The following is a 20,733-nucleotide window of genomic DNA, read 5'->3' as shown; positions in this document are numbered from 1 at the left end:
AAATAATAAAAGAGAGAGAAAGAAAGAAAAGGAGAGGTATAGAAAGAGAATAATATTTAAAAAAGAGGGGGAAAGGAAACAAAGAAAAATTAGAAGTGAAAAGAGAGTCAAAGAGAGATAGAAAGAGTGTGAAAAAGGGAAAGTGAGAGGGAAAGAAATGGAAAGGAAAGGTAGAAAGAAAAAAAGAAGATAGAAGGAATGAAATAATAAAATAGAGAAAGAGAGAGAGACTGAAAGAGAGAGAGCTTTAGTTTCTTTACAAGTCTTGTCTGGCTTTGGCAATATCAAGTGGATATATTTCAACCCGCAGCTCGTTTTTCTCTTGCGCTTCTCTGAGAGTTGTCTGGCGGGCCAGATTAAATCCTTTAGCGGACGTGATCGGGCCCCCGGGCCGCCTATTTGACACCCCCGCTTGAGATGAACCGAGCGCACATCCAGGGTACTTCTCGGCCCATCCATCCGTTTATATTCGGCCTTCGTCTCATTCTATTTCCCACCTTCTGCACACATACTCTCAAACAGCCTTCATCCATTCTTTCCATCAAGCTTCTTCTCCTGACTTCCTCGTTGCTCACTTCCTCTCAAAGCCATCTGGGGTCCCCTCCTCACGCTGTTGTTAGCTAGATAGCATGCCAGAAGTCTAACAAGCTAGCAAAATAACAGCAACTGGAATTGAGTTTGTATTTCCTGTAAAATCAATCCATCAAGATGAATCCATGTACCATATTTCTTCAAAATCATGATCAAAACACAAGATGTAAAAGAACTTGTTATTACCAGGTTCATCCTAAAATATGGGATTGAATAGACTCATTCCACCAACAGAAAAAAAACATTTGACTAGAAAATCCCAATGACCCGGCATCGGTGGGCCGTTTCATGAACAGGTCCGCGGGCACCTCCACTGTCCTCAAGGGGGCACCTCCTTGGAGAGCCCTGTTCTAGACCACAGGTGTCAAAGAGGCGGCCCGCGGGCCAAATCAGGCCCGCGAGACAACACACAGAGAAGCGCAAGAGAAAAACAAGCTGCAGGTTGAAATATGTCCACTTGATGTTGCCAAAGCCAGGTGCCTCCAACAAAGACACCATACTTGTATTTACATCTCTCTCTCTCTCTCTCCCAGCCCTTTTCTCCCACTCTGTCTTTGTCTCTTTTTCTCTTCCTTTGTTGCTCATTGTCTTTCTCTTTCTGTGTCCTTTAACCTCTTTTGCTCTAACTTCATTTTCTTTCTCTTCTCTCCGTCTCTCTATTTCTCTTTGGATTTCTTCTTCTCCACCCCTTTTCTCCCACTGTCTGACTCTTTACTCTCTGTCTCTCTTTTTCTCTTCTTTTGTCTCTTTCTCTCTGTATCTTTTAACCTCTTTTGCTCTAACTCCTTTATTCCTTTTCTTTCTCTCTTCCTACCCTTTGCGCTCTCTTTTCTCTCCTTCCGTCCGTCTTTCTATTTCTCTTTGAATGTCTTTTTTCCTCCCCCTTTCTTTTCCCCCTCTCTCGCGACTTTTTATCTTGTTTCTCACACTCTTTCCCTCTTTTTTTCTTCGTCCCGCCCTAGGCCCCCCGACAGAATGTTTGTTCTACCGAGTTAAAAGGAGTTTGACACCCGACCGGGGTCTCACAAAATCCCGTATCCAAATAAATCCTCGATCCTTTCTTATCATGACCAATTTTGTCGCGTAAGACCGCCAAACTCGCGTATAGAATCATAGGAAGCGATTTTCCGACCCCAAAGCTTCTACCTCTGTCGCCCCCTGCAGGAATTGGAAAAGGATGAGGAGAAGCCGGCGTCCAAATCCAAGGAGAAGTGGACGGAGGAGCGAAAGGACAAAAAGAAGAGTAAAAAAAGCGAAAACGGAGACAGACAACGGAGCGGCGATTCAGACAGGTACCAGATTTTTTTTTTTATTAAAGGAAGACGGTCGCGCGGATTTTGGGAGTCAGCAGGGGGCGGTGTCGAGTTCTGAAAATTGGAATTGGGAACGTCAATGGCTTTTTATTTATTCTATTGAGATTATTAAAGAGAAATAATGTCATCTATGAAGTCCTGGTTTTAAGCGCCAAATGTTTACTTTTGTAGTATTACAGTAGTCATTCTGTCGTCATTTCTGTAGTGGTGCTTTTGTAATACTATTGTTGTAGTATTACTGTAGTAGTGTTCCATTCAGAACGAAGGCAAAACAATAAGCTTTGTTTTCAAGCACTTAATTTGAGTATGTAGAATGACAGTAGTACCTTTGTCGTAACATTTCTGTAATAGTATTTTATTTAGTATTATATTGTTTTGGTAATATTTCCCAAGTATCTTTCGAGTGGTATTTTTTGTATCCTTTTGTATTTTTCCGAACAAAAGCAAAACAATACAAGTTCTGTTTTCAAGCACTAAATTTGATAGTTATGTAGAATTACAGTAGTACTTTTGTCGTAATTTTTATTTAGTATTATGGTATTATTGTAGGAGTAGTGTTCTAGTATTTCTGTGGTGGTATTTTTTTGTGTTAAGTATTTTTTTCAACGAAAGCAAAACTATATTTAGTTTTCGAGCACTAAATTTGATATGTAGAATTACAGTAGTACTTTTGTCGTATTTTTTCTGTAATAGTACTTTTATTTAGTATTATGGTATTATTGTAGGGGTATTTTGGTAATATTTCCTGAGTATTTTCCGAGTATTTCTGTAGTGGTATATAAGTATTTCGATACTAGTATCTTAGTAGTATTTTCAGATATAACAACAGTTGTAATTTTGTAGTAATTCTGTTGTAATATTTCTGTAATAGTATTTTTATTTAGTATTATTCTAGGGGTATTTTGGTAATATTTCTTGAGTATTTTTCTAGTATTTCTGTGGTGGTATTTTTTGTATCCTATAGTATTTTGTCTGAACGAAAGCAAAACAATATTAGTTCTGTTTTCAAGCACTAAATTTGATATGTAGAATGACAGTAGTACTTTTGTAGTAATATTTCTGTAATAGTAGTATGATATTATTCTAGGGTTATTTTTGTAATATTTCCTGAGTATTTTTCTAGTATTTCTGTAGTGGTATTTTTTCAGAACAAAAGCAAAACAACGAGTTCCGTTTTCAAGCACTAAATTTCATAGTTATGTAGAATTACAGTAGTACTTTTGTAGTAATATTTCTGTAATAGTAGTAGTATATTATTCTAGGGGTATTTTTGTAATATTTCCCGAGTATTTTTCTAGTATTTCTGTGGTGGTATTTTTTGCATCCTATCGTATTTTCTCGGAACAAAAGCAAACGATAAGTTCCCTTTTCAAGCACTAAATTTGATATTCGGTTTGGTAGTAAAGGGCCATTTTTTTAGGAGTAGTACTTGATTTCCTAAGAGGCCGCAGATTGATCCCACGCCGTCTTTTGTCAGGAGTTCCCGGGAGTCCAAGCGTCGGCGATCGTCCTCCCCGGAGAGGAAGGGTCCCGGGTCCCGCTCGGAGTCCCCGCAGCGTTCCCACAAGAAGACTAAAAAGAGCAAACATTGACTCTCCGTGACACCCCCCCTGACCGCTTTTCTATCCCCCTCCCTATTTTTTGGTTTGTAAATGCAGAAACAATAAATGACTTTGAGGGAGTGCGACTCTGCTTAAAAAACACGACGCATTTTTTATTGAACATCCACGGAGCGTTACAAAAGCGCTAATTGTTACTTTGCGAAGCTTCAGTCCCGATCCAGTGAAATCTATCAAATGACGTAGAGAGCTTAGTGTTTTGGAAAAGTGCGTTTTACCACGGCGACCCTTTAAAAACAAAACCGTATACACTGAAAATCAGAAAACTCATACAAATTCGGAATCGTTCTGAAAATCTTCACTGCTGGACAGTTAAGGGACATTTCGTTGTGTCTTATACCAATCTACGACAACACTTTTTCACAACACTAATTCGGAATTTCTACAAAAAAGCTTCGCTGAGGAGCATGTTGTATAGACAGGAGAATCAGCCCAGAGTTCACTTCAGTCATGAAAACCAATTGGAAAGACTAAAACCCTAAGGTTGTAAAAAGGTCAGTGAAAGGTGGAGGAGAAAGTGTCATAGTTTGGGGCCTCCTGTACACCTAGACAACTGAGTGAATGCAAATGTGTATTTAAAGCTTCTTGGTTCCTTACTTGCCTGCAGTCTTCATGCAGGACAATGCTCCATGTCACACAGGAAAATGGGTAGAACATTTCCTTGATGGTGAAAACATTGAATGGCATGCCCTGGCCAGAATCCTGATCTTCACTCAATAGAGAACCTCTGGAACATCCTTGGTGACAAAGTTGTGGTCAAGAAAGCCACTACAATCAGCAAACTGTGAAGGAGGCTGGAAGAAGAATGGGCCAAAATCACATCAGAGCAGTCAGGGACCAGTGCTATCCTGAACTGACTGATTTTATTTTCCCATGCCAAATTCTTCTCTCATTTTAGTGCCTTTTCTGAGAAATATATAGTTTTTTTGCGAAATGCCGTGTCGTCGTTTTGTGAGAAATGTCGGAGTGACGTGAAGTAGACACAATAAAATGTCATTTAACCGTGGAACAGCGAAGATCGTTTTTTTATAAGTCCTCTCATTTTGATCTTCAGTGTCAATTTCCTGTTTGTACAAGATGTTGAAGCATTCTTTCAAGAAAAAAAAACAGCGACTGAATTCTTTTAGGCACGTTTACAAATCACATCGAAATGTCAGATTGAGTTGGCAGGAAGTGTCTGGCCCGAGTGAGAGGAAGGTGGTAGCAGCGTTCTTAACTCAAAGCGCAGAAACGCAAAAAAAGACGGAAGGCTCACGGAGCTCAGTATTTCTTCACGTTAATGAAAACCTTGATGGCCCCGGTGAAGTCCGCGGAGAGTAGAACCTCGGTGTGATCCGTCTTGAGGGCGCCTGCGACACAATTCGTATTAGCGAAAAAAAACAGATTGTTGCGTTAAACAATCCCAGTGACGTGCGGTCAGATTGACAAATCAACATGCGTCTTATTCGGTTCTCAGAGCAATCGAAGAAAAAAATAGCGTGGCTTAGAACTGGTGCGGACCAGGAGAATCTAAATGGTTCTCAGGTATTGAGTTTTTCCTTGCTCAACATGTTAGTTTAAGATCAGGTCATTGTAATCCTGTGCAGTCCTTTGAGATATTATTGTGATTTAGGGCGTCAAAAATAAATGTGACTTGACTTGGCTGTGGGTGAAGACGTGATATGATTTCTGCCCAGCGCTCTGAATGTCAAAGTGAAGAAAGTCAATGAAATGCCAGTCAACGGCGAGAGTAACCGCCTGAAAAAGTAACACATTGTGCCATGATCAAAACACTCGTTGTAATCGACTAGCGCTCTCGGTCAAATTTAATGACATCGGCGAGAACATATACAAGGAGTGCGACTAAAATTCAGAATCCTGTTCCATGGCTGCTCTTTTTTTCTCTTTTTCTCTCCTTTAGTTTCGTTTTTTTTCTCAGCTTTTCACTACTTTATCAATTTGGTATTTTTTTTCTTTTTTGTTCTATTCCCCCCCCCTAAGTTATTTTGTGCACAATTTGACATAATATTTGGTCGTGTAGGGATTAAAGAAGCAAAAACAAGCTGAAGAGCCGTTCGGGACCCGAAAGAGCCGGTTCCTTTTAGTGAGCCGAGCCGAAGAAGCCGATTCTCAACAAACTACTAACTTTACTCAACTTCATTCTACTTCAACATTGACTTCAAAATACCGCATTTAGAACCCTTGTATTTTTACCTTCATGCACTGTAACTTTGACTTAATTCGCTTCTTAATTAGCAATTTTGAGCTGGCTAGATTTTCTTGTGCGCAGAAAAGCTCAGGGCAGTGCGCAATTGCGCACACACACAGCTTAGAGGGAACATTGGTCATGAGGCAAGAGAATTGCATGCCTCACCGCACAGTCATACATGACATCCTCATTGTATTCATCAACAAGGAGAAATGGAACAAATATAAGCATTTCATCTAGGTTTCCTCCCCTGACCGCACGCCGCAGTTTAACACACCATACCTGAAGGAATGGTTTCAGACTCGTCGGAATCCAGGCTTTTGCGATCGGCGTCGGCTTTCTCCGCCTCGCTCTCTTGCGGCACGATGAGACCGGGGTGAGGCGCGAAAACGGCCGAGGTGACCACGGCGTTGTGCGCTGCCGGGACGGACGCGTTACACGCCGGAAAAGCCGGGGGGCGCCGACGCCGCCTTACCTTTAATCCCTTCCCAGAAGTCGTTGCGGTCACGTCGCACCGACGTGAATTTGCTGAGGTCATGGTACGTGCTCCAGATGTACACGTATTTGTCCTCCGAACCGCTGACGATGAAAGAGTAGTCGTGGCTGCGGGGGAGAAAGTCGGTGTCACGTTTTGGACTGGACCGGCCATCGGGATTCAAGACTTTTCGAGACCTTCTCAAGACCACATCCAAAGAAATCTACTGAAGCAGCCATTTCCTTTAAAGTCTGCTTCATCAACATATACGGCAAAGATTTGTTTCCCTCCCGCTTTTTTTGCGTTTATTTATATCCTAATATCTACCCAACTTCAAACATTTTCTCCTCGGATCTATACTATTCTCGTAGGTTTTTCTTTTTGACTTCAAAACAGTGAATTCCTCCTAAAAGTGAGAGAGGTTCATGCAGGAACTATTTGACTATGCCAAATACTACTGCACCAATTGCAATTACATAGATAGATAGGTAGCTGGCAAGATAGGTAGCTAGCTAGCTGGCTGGCAAGATAGATAGATAGCTAGCTAGCTGGCTAGATAGATAGATAGCTAGATAGATAGATAGATAGATGGGTAGATACTTTATTCATCCCCGCAGGGAAATTCACTCTTCCACAGCAGTATTCTTGTGTTGAAAAATAAAATAAAGACACAGAATGCAAAAATACCCAATATAACGTTTTGCTATAGAGTATTTAAATAGTGCTATGGAAAATACACACCGTCATAAAAATAGGGTCATATGCAAATGTGGGGGTGGGGTTTTGTGTGGGCTTTGACTCCCCCGGGTGGAGATAAAGAGCCTCATGGCATGAGGAAGAAACGATCTATCAGTTCCATCCTAGTCTCTTTTTTACCATATATTTGTTCCATAAAGGGACAGTGATTGTTATTTAGTGCCATCTAGTGGTCTAAAAACTTCAACTATATAAAAAGAAGACCAATAACGATTTCTCACGTAAATTTGGAATTTTTACAAAACACTGAGAATTTAGCATAGTAAAAAGTTCTACAGTTTAAGACAAGTTAAATTCAAGACTTTTTAAGACCAAGTCGACAAAAAAAAAATCACAATTGAAACAAACAAACAAAAAATGTCTTGCACACACTACATGACATGTGTCAAACTCATGGCCCGAGGGCCAAATGTGGCCCGCCATATCCTTTTATGTGGCCCACGAGAGCTTAAAATGCATCTTATAATTAATGAGTCCAGAGTGCTTTCCCACAATGCCTGTCGCCTACCATATCCATGTGACGACTCAGCGTCGCTACATGGCAGTATTTTTACATCAATGTCAAATATTTAAATTGAGAAATAAATGATGCCTGTCGAGGGGGGCGTGGGCATGTTTGACTTTGGGGAACTTTTTGTTGTTGTTGTTTTGACTTTCCCAGAATCAAGTGCAATTGCACACCCACTACAGTAGGGGGCAGCAGCATTCTCAGTGGCTAAGTGTTTTGTTTATATTCAGCCTCCACAATAGTGCATTGAGCATAAAATATAAGCACGAGAGGATTTTTGCCTTCCGAAGCCAAAATGGGGGCATGAGCAAAAATAATTGAAAATAATTGCATAACTCTGATTTGGCCCGCGGTGAAACGGAGTTTGACACCTCTGCACTACATGGTGCCTCGTACACATGACCTGGCACAGCTTTTAGCCATGGCCAAAAAAAGTTTCTTAGACAGCCACTCCTCATTCAGTTTAGACTTTCCCATGGTCCAAAGTCCACGTCTCGGGAGTTGTGTATTGCGACAAAATCGAAGACGTCTGCTTCGAGAGGCCCGACTGAAACCGCATAGCCGTTTTGATAGTTCCACCAAAGTAAAACGGAGAATTATTAGGAAAAAACAACAATTGATAAATGTTACTAAAGCTTTTTGAGTTCAACATGTTCATCTTATTAACGCCATCACATGTTTTAAGACTTTTGCAAAATGATTTGAGATTTTCATGCTAATTAAGGCCTTATTTTTAGAATCATGAATTCAATGCCTTTTAAGACTTTTCAAAGATCCGCAGGAACACTGAGATACAACATGAGCCTCACCTAGAGGGAGTTGATATAATTGCACACCAAATTTTTGCAGATCTAAACACCGATTTCCGGACTCACCTGAAACTGGCCTTAATCTGACTGCTGCTGTTGACGTATCCCTTGTACTTCATGGAGAGAGACAAATCCCTCAGGTCGTAAAGGCGGATGCGGGAATCGTTGGAAGTCACCAAAATCTATAAAGGAAGACGAGACCAAAAAACAGGATTTCATGAAGGGGAAAGTTGATTTCAAAGTAATGTAGTCACAAAAGTATTTACTCACCTTATTCTCTCCAGGTAAAGGTTCAATACCGGTGATTTTTCGCCCGACTTTGTTCCTGCCTCGGGTGGACCGTACGTGGATTTGCGTATGATACTTCAGCCGCTGGTGAATGCAAAAACACCAAAATAGAATAGAAGGACTTTATTGTCATGACACAAGTGTCGTGAAATTCAAAGCTGCCCCATATCGTGCACATAAACAGAGTTTAAAAGTAACATAGAATTTAAAAGTAGTGCAGAAGAATAGCACTACCAGAGCATGACGCTGCCAACACCATGTTTGACGGCATTGGCTCAGGAGGTAAAGCGCTCGTCTCGGGATCAAGAGCTCGCAGGTTCGATTCCCGGCTCCTCCGTGTTATATGTCGAATTGTCCTTGGGCAAGACACTGAATCTCTAATGCCCCCGATAGCTTTGCAAGGCTGACGCTGCTATCAGTTAGTTAGTGTGTAAAAGGGAAACGTGTGAAGCACATTGTAAAGCGCTTTGGGGGGGTCTTCTTTGACTTGTAAAGCGCAATAGAAATGCAGACCATTTACATTTGCAATTACCAATATATTAAGAAAAATATATCTCAATTTGTCACAATATAAAAACCTACTAGGCAGCAACTGTGGTAGCAGCAATTAATGATAAAACTGGTTATTTGCAGTGCAAATACGGATGACACCCGGTGCAAAGTATGTCAGTTGAGCGCAGATTTGAGTCAAGTATCTGGACAAAAAATGCACATCGTTCGATTTGCCGTTTCCATGACAACGACGACACAGCGTTTCTCTCGAAAGGCACCGACACGGTTTAGGGAGCAAACACAAAAGACCTTTTCTTCGACGCAGAACATTTTATAATCCGAACCGAATGGAAATCCTCCAACCTCGCAGCCACCTTTAACAGAACAGAGATTGTTTTCCTCTCCCGGCTCGGAACTTGTCGACAAGTGACCGCGTCCGCTCGACACAAACTAACCTTTGAAACAAAAGTGAAAAAAAAACTCCAAAGTACCTCCGTGTCGTAGAAAATGCATCTTCCGTCGTAGGTGCCGATGACGGCGTATTTCCCGTTTTGACAGAAGTTGGCGGCGGTGATGAGGCGCGTTTGGCCGTCCACCTCGTTCCACAGCGCCACCTTCTTGTCGGGAATGTTCCACAATCTAAGCTTTCCGTCCAGAGAGCCGCTTAAAAAGTATCTGTCGTCCTGAGAGGAAATGAAAAAAAGTTACAAATCAAGCAGTCGTGTGATTATTGAGAGATGTTCACGAGTTACCCTGGGATGGAACGTGATGGCCGTGACGAAATCGATGTGCTGGAAGCAGCAGAGACACTCCCTTCTGGATATGTGCCACAGTCTCACCGTCTTGTCCATGGATGACGAAAGGAGAAAGAAGTTCTGCCCATGGAGACATGGAAAATGAGGCCAAAACATAATACCGTAATTGCCGCACTCTAAGATTAGAAAGCACACCCTCCGAAAATAGTACTTTGTGACATTTTTTTCCAGATGTAAAGCACACCGGGCTAAAAAGCTCATGACAGTAAAGGCCGAATTTCCGCATTGATTGATCAGTCGGAATATATGACTGATCACGATTGCATAACATTGTATACAACGGGTGTCGTGAGGTGAGCAAAATCTTATCCATGAGACCAGTGGTTCCCAAAGTGGGCAGTACCGCCCCCCCTGGGGGCGGCAGTCCGAAGTCGAAGTCAGAAGTTTGAACGTCGCGCAGTTGTGAAACCCGCAAAGCACTGCATTTTTTTCTAAGTTTTGTAGTGAGTGATGGAGTTTTGGCCAACTACAATTGTTACTGTTCGAGTTTTAAAAGCACCGACCAATTAGAGGCAGGTTTTAATAATAGCACAAGCCAATAAACGCGATTCAAGTTTTGCAAGCACCACACTATGCCACCGTGTGAGCTCATTGACTGTCATGGCAGACTCCGTAAACATAGTCCCAGAGTCAACGAACGAGAAGGAAACAAAGCTTGCACTGAAGAAGCGTGGTACATCACTTGTTTGGACCTATTTTGGTTTTGACGAAGCAGACGTGGAACAGAAGAAAATGCCCGTTGCAGAATTTGCTTTTGCGTGGTCGCTAGGTCCAGAGACAAGTCATTTGTACCAGCACCTTAAAAATGATCACGCCATGTAAAAAGGATTACAAGTAAAAGACAAAGAAGGTGCATCTACAAGTGGACTGAAAGGTAAACAAACCTCCATCAAAGCGGCATTTGCGATCTTCACAGCGTACGAAAAAAGTTTGCAAAGGCACAAAGAAATAACCAATGCTGTGACTCGAGCTTTAAATGTCTAATAGTGCCCAACTCCAAAACTGCATTATCGATTGGAGGTAACACTTTTTAATTTATGCAAGTTAATAAGTGAAATGTTAGAATAAGAGTAATAAATGCTAGTAATACACTGGGGAGCCAAGGGGCCGCCAGCCTGCAAAAGTTTGGGAACCATTGCACCTCACCACTAGGGATACAGATGACACATGAAGAGGCAATGGGTCTTCCCTCATCATTCCACTCTTTTTAGTCACAGCACCAAATTGATGAGTTTATTATTGAACCAGGCCACAATAATGTCAGACATGAAACTTGTACGAAGTACAGCTGACTCGCAGTTTTCACGAAGCGCACAAGATACTGATCTGAATGACGATAAGGGAATTGTGGGAAGTTATTCGGTCGTTCTGAACTGAATGAAGAAAACAGCATTGTGGGAAGTAAATTGTCATCCTGAAATGTAAAAATAAACAAATGGCTGCACCTATTCAAAACGTTTGTCACTTACAGTGCTTACTTTAACCTGAGACAGAATGAAACAACATTCTCTCTAGTTTAACACATCTGATACTAAACATAGTGTAATGATATGACCTGCTGCCTCATCATGTGTCGTCTGAATCTCTAGTGGTCTAATGGATGAGGCACTCCTCTCGCTGCGATCCAGGTCCGATTCCTATTCTATTCAATGTTATGTAATCGTGAACAACCATCCATGTCCCTAGCGGCCGGGTGGGTAAGGATTCAGTGCTCATATCATTGCTACCCGGTTCGTGCGATTGTGGTCAGCGATTAAATTTATCGACCGATCAATAATTGCACAAATATGGGAACTCATTTAAGGTGCACCTGAATATAAGGCACAAGTTCAAATTTCTGGCCAATTTGGGGTTTTTGGGTGCGCTTATGGTCTGGAAAATAATAATAATAATAAAACTGAGAAGATGCTTACCTTAGACCAGGAAAGATCCAGAAGATCTGCAGTGTGGCCTTTGTACTTGCAGAAAGGGACCTGGCGGAAAGGGGCGTTCCGGTCTTCTGTGTCGGGGTCTTCTGGAGCACAGCTCGCCTGAGGCACAAGGACGATCAGACATTTTTACCTCCGCTTCTCCCGACCGGACCCGGGATTCGCTCACCCAAGGATCCGTGTCCGATTTAGAAGAACACAAGCTTTCCTGAGACGGAGAAGGCGACACGCGACCTGGGGGAGCGATTGCGCGTCAAAGGTTTGTCATTTGAATCTCGTCCAGATTGCCGAAGCTACCTTCCGTGTTGTATTTCAGCCTCATATTGTTGAAATAGTCAAAGGCGGATTTTAGGACCCAGATGCGGACAACGTTGTCTTGGCCGGCGGAGGCCAGCAGCCGACCGCAGTGGGAGAACTTCATTGTCCACACGGCGCCCTGGGAACAAAAAACAAAGATTACGTGGGTTTCCTGTCCGACGCAGGAAGGGGGGAGGAGAAATGTCTCCTACCATGTGCTCGCCGCTCAAATCCTGCACCACCTTGATTTGGTCAAAGTCAAAGGGACCCTTAAAGCTGTGGGCTGCCTTGAATTTGGCGGGTCTGGTATAGGGCATCCCTTCGTCGTCGCTGGACGAGGGGTCGTCTGGGTCTGTGTGAAAAACTAACAAAAAAGGCTCGCTTTAAGCAACAACTGAAAAAAATCGAACTGAATCCGAACAATATGAACTTTAATGTGATGCTGACCAAGGAGAGAAAGTCTATAGCAGGGGTCAGGAACCTTTTTGACCCAAAGAGCCATAAAAGAAAAACATGTTTTCAAAAAAAAATGAGAGAGCCACATCATATATTTTCAGACAAAATTGAAAAACCTAACAAACACGCTCTCTAGACAAAAGCTAATTCTTCAGCACATTTCACTGTGTGTCATTTGATGATTTCATCAAATGTATGAAATTATCATAATGCCAAATCCTGTGTCCCAAATCAATGTCAATATGCCATTTACAATTTGTCTTCCACCTTCAGTTAAGAGTGTTGAGGACATTTTTTTCCATGAAATTTGTCCTTAATAACGGTTTCAAAACTATGCGCATGCAAAGTTCTTTTGTAAAAATGTCACAAATGACTGCAAACGATAAGCATATCGTCATATTCACTTTGGGTGTAGACTGCACTGAGCGAGAGAGAGAGAGAGAGAGAGAGAGAAGGAAGTGCCTTGCGCTGTGTGCAGGGATCCGCCCACCCGTATTGCTCACCCAATCAAAGTTCTTTGCCAGTGTTTTTATTTATCAGTTTAAATGGTTTCTTATCGAACTCCTGCATGAAGTTGCTTCGGCTTTATATGAACCAAAATCGGGATGAAATCACTTGACTTTGGAACGCCACAGAGAGATGTGCAATAGTTACATTTTATTTCGGAGCCATATGTACTCATGAAAAGAGCCATATATGGCTCCCGAGCCATAAGTTCCCTACCTCTGGTCTATAGGGTCCATTATATTGAAGTCCCCTGCCTGGGCTAAGAATTTTTGTTCGTGGGACTGCAAGTAGGAAATGAAATTGAATAAATGAAATTGAATAATTTTAGGAAAGCTTTTTCAGGAGTGGCAAAATGACTAATGTTTTACAACAGGTTATTTACCAAACATATTAACTAAGTAATAGTGATTGGCCCGGCACCGTGTATCTCAACCTTTTTCGAGCCAAGGCACCAATTTTATCATTTCAAAATCTTGAGTCAAAAATGTTTAAAAAAATAATCCCGGCACAAATTTCATGTTTTGTTATGAAACTTAAACTATTATGTTTTCTTATATTGACATTATACAGTTTCCCTATCATTTGTGGGTAAAACACGGTATTCTGTACTTGTTTTACAATATTTTTAATCCGCTACCCTGTCATTTTATGTGGTTTTCCTATAAAAAGAGGCAAAAATACTTAAAAAGGAAAAAAAATGATCAGTCAGTGGATTTTTTTTATTATGTTCTAACTAAGTAAATACTAATTGTAATCAGCAAAATGATGTGCAAGCCTTTTAATGAATTTTATGTATCATTGTGCTTTTTAAGTTTCATCTTCAACAGCTGTACCAATAAAAGTATATTTCCCTGCATATTTAGTAAATAAGGAAAAAAATAGCAAACTGCTGCCACAAGGTTGCAGTTACTAGTTGATCACTGGAAGAAAGCAAAGATATTGAACAACGGCATGCCTTTTTGAAAAGATAAAATTGGGCAATTTATCACTAGATACACTGGTAGAAGAACACTAAGCAAGCCATACCCACTAGCTGCTTTTCTCCCGCCCTTTACCTTCATCGCGAACACTTTTCACTTTGTTAACAGCCTTTTCTCCATATTCCTCAGCAAGATGCTTGGCCTTCTTCACAGACTTGCCGAGGAATTTCTTAAACTGTGTCCTGGAAATAAAGACACATTGCAAAGAACTTGGTAGGAGTGCAAACATGGCGGAAGGAGCGATGCAATAATAGCGCAGCCTTACGTTTTCTGCTTGAGTTTCCCCCCATCCGTGTCTGCCAGCGGCGCCTGTGACTTGTCGTCATCATCCGACTGTGCTTCGTCATTCCTAAAAGGAAAAAAAGGAACACTTCCCTTTACGATACGTTGCCCCTTGTATTCCAGTTTAACAGTTTGATTTAGGAAGTTGTATTTGTCCTCGAGTCTTATCTGATGAGTATTACAAATGTATACGAAATGATAATCCACTCACGTGATATATTCTTTGGTCCTCCTCATAATGTGCAATGTGATGGGGTTAATCCCAGCAAGAAGTTTCTCCTCTGCCTGAATGAGTGGAATCTCTTCCCCTGTGTCCAGATTCTTGATCATCACACTGGCTAGGATTTCCTGTTTGAAATTTTAGTTGAATACTGGTTTAAGGGGTGTGCTGAAACATGGCGTCTAGATGAACTCAATAGGAAAAAAAAAGAGGCCTACCTCGTCAGTGAGTTCTCTGCCAGAGTTGGAACGTGGACGCTGAGGGCCTGGAACATGTCCTTCGCCCTGGGAAGAGGCCTCGTCACCCTCGTTTTCCTAAAAGCAAACAAAAACTATCATAAAGGAGGACGACCGGATGTTAAGCAAGGAAAACGTCGCCGACCTGTGCCGTGACCACTTTGTCCCCGCAAGTGGCACTGGCTAAATCCAAGGAGTGCTGCAACTCTCTCGTTAAGCTCCTCACTGTGCTAGTAGGAGAAACCAGACCAGATGGTTCCAGAGGTTCGCTGCCGACTGGACAGATAATATTCTCTGGTTAGTGGTGCAAGCATTTGTGAAACATATGCATTCTGCAAACAATTATAAATGCAAATTTAAAGGAATACAGACATTCCGAAAAGGCCAAAGGTGCCCCAAAATATTGATTTTGGGGGTAAAAATATATTTCCTTAAAAGTTAAGGAATGGAAGTACCAGAAATTAGGACAATACCCAGCCTTATTTTAAAGTATTGTAAAAGCGACACAGCAAAAGTTAAAACTTGATTGACTTGTTTGGTTAACTGTTCCTAGTTGCCATCAGACAAGGCTGTCCATCTATGATTAACCTAAAATGCTCCAGGCAAGTTATTCATTGACAGTTTTTACTTGGCAAAAGTCAGTAAAAAGTCAACATGACTGGGATCATTGAGTTACCTAAAGCTTGCAATGAAACACACTCAGGTATTTAGACACATCTTACATAACGCTATTATTCAGCAACCCTGGTCCCCTTTAAGGATTTTTTCCACTGCGTCTCACTAATTGTTTGAATGGATAGCTCATGAACATCCTTCAAAAAAGTTGCAATATTCTTTTGATGACATGTTACTGTTTTGACACAAAGGTGTTGTTCCACTCAACTGAAGTGCATGCTGGTTGTTTTACCTTCAAGCCCAGTGGGCCTGACACACTCCTGAGATTTCTTGGAAGGGAGACGTTGCAAGGCCGGTGGAGGCGGTCTGGGCGGAGGGGCTGCGCTGGGAGGTCGCGGTCTTGACGGTGGTTGCTTCTTGGTGCTGGCTACAATGTCTGGTTCTGTTGTGAACTGTCTTGGTGGTTTAGTGGGCCCAGATGTGTCCATAGAGTCAATTGGCCTGTCCGCATACGCAACCTGCTCCAAGATGTCAGCGGTTCCAGGTTCCTGTTCCCCTGCTGCGGCCCCATCCGGGTAGCTTTGTCCTATTGTGCTGGTGATGTCCGGTGGTGGAACACCTTCCTGGGTTCCCAAAGAAGGTCCTTGGAGGTCTAAGGGATTCGGTGCGGGGAGGGAACACACTCCGTTTGCTGCAGAACATTCCGGAACCTCCGCAGGCCTCTCAATGGGCGACAACTCATCAGATGGAACTGATGCCTGAGCGGGCACTTCTGACGTGATTTTCTCGTCTTTTGACTCCGGTTCCGCAGTCACATCAACGTGGAGTTGCTCCAAAACATCAGAGACGCTGCCGTTTTCTTTTTGGCTTTCCTCAATAATACTGTCAATGATCTAGGTGACAGAGAGGAAAAATGCAGCTAAATCTATCATGCAGTGGGTATAATGTGTATCTTTTAAGTAAAGCTTCACCTATGGAATATAGCATGGAACAACTACAAAGATCATGAATTGAATCAAATTTGATTTGGAATTGTTCAGCACAAAAATAGGCAAGTGAGGTCTAAACAATTCTTACACCAAAATGCACAATAAAGTCAAACAATGTGTCAGACCATCTGTAAAGCGTAGTATAATGTTTTTGTTGCTGGAAATTAAAAAAAAACACTCACATGTATGGAATCATCTTGCGCAGTCTCAGAGGAAGCCTTCCCACAGCGCTCATCTTCATCTGATCTATGAGAAAGCTGTTCATGGATGAAAAAGTATATTTGCGAAATTTAAAAAATAAAATGGACATTTTCACAGTCAATGTTCAAATGAATAAATTCCTTGCTCTGTTAGAATGTCAGAAGTTAATAACTTTTATGCATGTGCTTTGTTGAACAACCTTTTTATATTTCTGATAAAAAGACAAACATATACGGTTGATCCTCGTGGTTGCCATAAAATATTACTCGAAAGGAAACTAAAAATGAGTCTTGAGATCATTAAACAAAAAAATCAAAGGTTACACTTTAGTAATGGTTTATTTTCCTAACTGTAACTTTGACCATTCTGAAAATAAAATGATTTAGGATTCAATTTAGTACTTACATGAGGCTCATGAAGTGAAAACTATAAACAAAGATGTTTGTGGAAAATCTAATGGAATCAAAACAAATCTGTCGAGCAGATATGCGATTAATTTTCCTTTAACTTTAGTGGTCTCAATCGATTACCAACCACCAGTAAGAAATTTGGCTCATATGACTTCAGAGGTTTTATTGTATTTCAGAACTCCTTCGTAACCCAAAAATAATCATGACGTCCCCGGATGACTCCAACAAGCTGTAGTAATCGGCGAATGCACAGCGCTCATCTCATCTTAAAGTAAATTGGAACTTACCCTACTACACCTGGGTAAATTTACCTGCCGTCGTGTACAGCGTGCATTCCTTTTTTGCTTTCGTCATATTTTAGGTACACGATTGTGACTTTTCCTCTCGTGTTTTTGCTGCTTGTCTCGCAATTAATATAATATTGTCCGGGTAGCTCCTCGTTAGTGTGACGGCTGCCAAAGGCTTCCAGATTTGTTTGGTCTAAGTTATCCCCGTTAGCAGTCGGCTAGCTGGCCAGCCTGTCTTGCTTAAGGTTTTTTCTCTCAGCTGGGTTCGTGTTTCTTTCTGCCAGGGTTATTCTGGCTGCTTACCGCATGTTTTGGGTCAGCCAGTCTCCCATGTTTTCCACCCATCGGTCCTGGTTTGTCCTCTATAGCAGACGCCTCTCTTGCCCTGTCTGGCTGGTTTAGCCCATGTTAACTCTGTGTGCGTTATTTTTGCCTGTTTGTGCCATTTTGGCTGCTCACGATTTGTTGTACCATTGCTGCACCCACCTGTGACACAACGCCTAGCCATTCTCCCCAAAAACTACCAAAACTTGGCTTAAAACACTTAAACCCTTTTTGAATAAAGTCAAAGACGAGTCAGACACTCTTTAAAAATGCATTAACTCTGACAATAATTTGTATATACCAATAACACATATATGGATATCATGCAAAGAGCATGTACTATTTTCTCATGTTTTGGAATTTGGGAACCCCTATAACAGAAAGTTGAATGTTTGCCAGTGTTAGTAAAATAGGGACGGGATTTTGTCATAGGTCAATTTCAATACTAATAAAAACACATACCTTAGGGGAAGGAATGACAAATTTGGCAGGAGACCTGAAAAGGCACAAAAACTCAGTTAATAAAAAATAACATTCAGATGTCTCGTTACCACACAGATTTCCCTGTTTAACGTCATAACTAACTAGCAGCGTGATTTATATTCACTTTCAAAAGTATTAAGCATTTTACATTAACTTGTTTAGTGCTACCTGTGGTGTTCTGCAGTGTTCGGTACTTGGCCCCCTTCTTTGCAGCATTTACATGCTTCCATGAGGAGAAATTATTCTCAAGTATAATATCAGTTTTCATTGCTACGCAGATGACACTCAACTATATCTTCCGATGGAGGAATCTGCCACGCTAAACTGTGGAAATTTGGAGGCCTGCCTCACTGAGATAAAAGAATGGATGTCACTCAACCTATTGCGCCTTAACTCTGAGAAGACCAAAATGTTAGTTATTGGTCCATCTAAATGCCGTGACTTGTTCTCAAAAACGGCTCTGAACATTGACAAATGTAAGATCACCCAGAGTGACTCAGTCAAAAATTCAGATGTCATATTTGACCCCGATCTGTCCTTTCAAACACACGTTAGGAATATTACTAGAACAGCTTTTTTCCATCTTCGCAACATTGCTAAAATTCGTCCAATGCCGTCTCAGTTAGATGCAGAGATTATAATTCATGGGTTTGGATGACTGTAATGCACTACTCTCCGGTCTCCCGAAGTCCAAAATCAAGAGCCTTCAGCTGGTACAAAATGCTGCAACCAGGCTTTTAACCAAGAGAAGAAAGTTTGATCACATGACCCCGATTTTAGCTCACCTGCATTGGCTCCCTGTTAGCTTAAAATGCGATTTCAAGGTTCTCTTGGTATAATACAAAATCATGCATGGACTTGCTCCCTCATATCTTTCAGATTGAATCTCCCCCTATGTTCCGGTCTGGAGACTTCGCTCTGTGGTCTACTAGTGATCCCAAGAGCCAAGAAGAAATCTGAAGGCTTGAGAGTGTTCTCCACTCGGGCCCCGGTGCTGTGGAATGCTCTTCCCCCTGAGATTCGATCTGCAACCTCAGTGGGAATGTTTAAATCTAAGCTTAAAACACACTTCTATTCTATAACATATGAATCAGCTATATTTTATGTTGACAATATCTGTGTATTATTTGCCCTCATGTAGGTTTTGGATCAGGGGATGGTGTCATAATAGTCTGAAAAATAGCCCTTGGAGACTCTTTGTGATTAGGGGCGTCACAAATAAACATGACTTGACTTAATAGGAAGACGTTTTGTTGACATGGCTCAATGCATCGCAATAAACAGACAGCAAAACTGATGTTTCTTCCTTACACTTTAGGAGATGGGCTGAAATGAACGTCCTCCGCAGCATCGTAGAATTCCTCCGTGTCACTTGTGTCAGACGCCATGCTAACATGGAACGGGAAACTCTCCTTTTAGCTAGCCACTTTCAACTCCAGCCTGAAGCCGAAACACGCCAAGTCCGACGTTATGACACCGCTCTCTGTATGCTTTTCTCTCTCGCGGATATTAGGAATGACATAGAAATGAAAACGGCTCGTTGTGGCTTTGTTCGCAAAGCACTTTTGATGGCAACGTCACGACATTTCGTTCGGTTGCTCTGCGCTCAACTAGCGCTACATGGCTACCGAGCGGAAGACTATATTAAACAAGTAGTTAGACACAACTAGAGATATTATTTACTTATCTGTCGTTAAAGTATCTTGCACAAAGGGAGTAAAATGCAACTTTGTAATGATTAGCTAGCATGTTTCTCAGAGGCCGTGGGGAGCGTAATAAACCAAGCCATTTTTTCCCAAAAATAATAATACATGAAAAAAATGTCATCGGGTACCAAAAGGGCGGGGCCTAGGCCTCTATGGTGTTTCTTCTTCTTTGTTTTTCCCCTAGTTTCTGTTGATTTTAACGCCATCTTCTGTTTCGGAGAGGTAGCGTGACTAGTTATAAATGCGCATCTGAATAGTGCCTATTTAAATGAATAAATGAATGAATTGGACTTTTTTTATAACATGTCACATGCGGCCCCCGACTCCAAATAGTTGCCCACCCCTGGAGTAGAACATGGAATGAGTTCTAGTAGGTATTGAAGGATTTTAGACATTTGACTATAAATGATTTTAGACGTGAACAAGACCCCAAGATACTTGAACTCCTCCACTTGGGGCAAGACCTCCTCCCCGACCCGGAGGGAGCATACCACCCTTTTCCGACTGAGAACCATGGCCTCGGACTTGGAGGTGCTGATCCTCATCCCGGCCGCTTCACACTCGGCTGCGAATCGCTCCAGCGAGAGCTGAAGATCACGGCCTGAGGAAGCCAACAGCACCACGTCATCTGCAACGGGAGATCGACAGACGGGTCGGTGCAGCGTCTGCCGTCATTCGGACCCTGTACCGGTCCGTCATGGTGAAGAGGGAGCTGAGCCGAAAGGCAAAGCTCTCGATCTACCGGTCGATCTACGTTCCTACCCTCACCTATGGTCATGAACTTTGGGTCATGACCGAAAGAACACGATCCCGGATACAAGTGGCCGAAATGAGTTTCCTCCGCAGGGTGGCTGGGTTCTCCCTTAGAGATAAGGTGAGAAGCTCAGTCATCCGGGAGGGACTCGGTGTAGAGCCACTGATCCTCCGCGTTGAGAGGAGCCAGTTGAGGTGGCTCGGG

The 20,733-nt window shown here is 42.0% G+C and overlaps 2 protein-coding genes across 2 annotated transcripts in view; one reads left to right on the top strand and one right to left on the bottom strand.

Moving 5' to 3' along the window:
• The window catches only part of LOC148348903 (U2 snRNP-associated SURP motif-containing protein), a 31,375-nt gene extending 27,789 nt beyond the window's left edge, over positions 1–3,586 (top strand). Inside the window, exons 23-24 of the mRNA XM_088321631.1 lie at positions 1,756–1,883; positions 3,382–3,586. Of these exons, the coding sequence (XP_088177757.1) occupies positions 1,756–1,883; positions 3,382–3,496 (243 nt within the window). The 3' untranslated portion in view covers positions 3,497–3,586. The remainder of the gene's footprint in view (positions 1–1,755; positions 1,884–3,381) is intronic.
• A 6-nt stretch (positions 3,587–3,592) lies between these two features.
• wdr44 (WD repeat domain 44) lies at positions 3,593–19,467 on the bottom strand. The gene is made up of 20 exons (XM_088321632.1): positions 19,381–19,467; positions 18,049–18,082; positions 16,547–16,621; positions 15,668–16,268; positions 14,906–15,054; positions 14,743–14,838; positions 14,516–14,652; positions 14,288–14,371; positions 14,098–14,204; positions 12,292–12,443; positions 12,080–12,218; positions 11,952–12,016; positions 11,768–11,884; positions 9,792–9,914; positions 9,531–9,722; positions 8,530–8,631; positions 8,326–8,441; positions 6,187–6,314; positions 5,994–6,128; positions 3,593–4,872 (listed from the first exon to the last, which is right to left on the bottom strand). The coding sequence occupies exons 1-20, from the start codon at positions 19,455–19,457 to the stop codon at positions 4,784–4,786; spliced, it is 2,718 nt and encodes a 905-aa protein (XP_088177758.1). The 5' UTR covers positions 19,458–19,467; the 3' UTR covers positions 3,593–4,783.
• Between the last annotated feature and the right edge of the window lie 1,266 nt (positions 19,468–20,733).

Source organism: Urocampus carinirostris, chromosome 17 (genome assembly GCF_059441175.1).
Source record: "Urocampus carinirostris isolate Australia breed hairy pipefish chromosome 17, RoL_Ucar_1.0, whole genome shotgun sequence".
NCBI classification, from domain to species: domain Eukaryota; kingdom Metazoa; phylum Chordata; class Actinopteri; order Syngnathiformes; family Syngnathidae; genus Urocampus; species Urocampus carinirostris.
The sequence above is the reverse complement of the archived record's forward strand: the minus strand, read 5'-3'. Positions and strand labels throughout refer to the sequence as shown.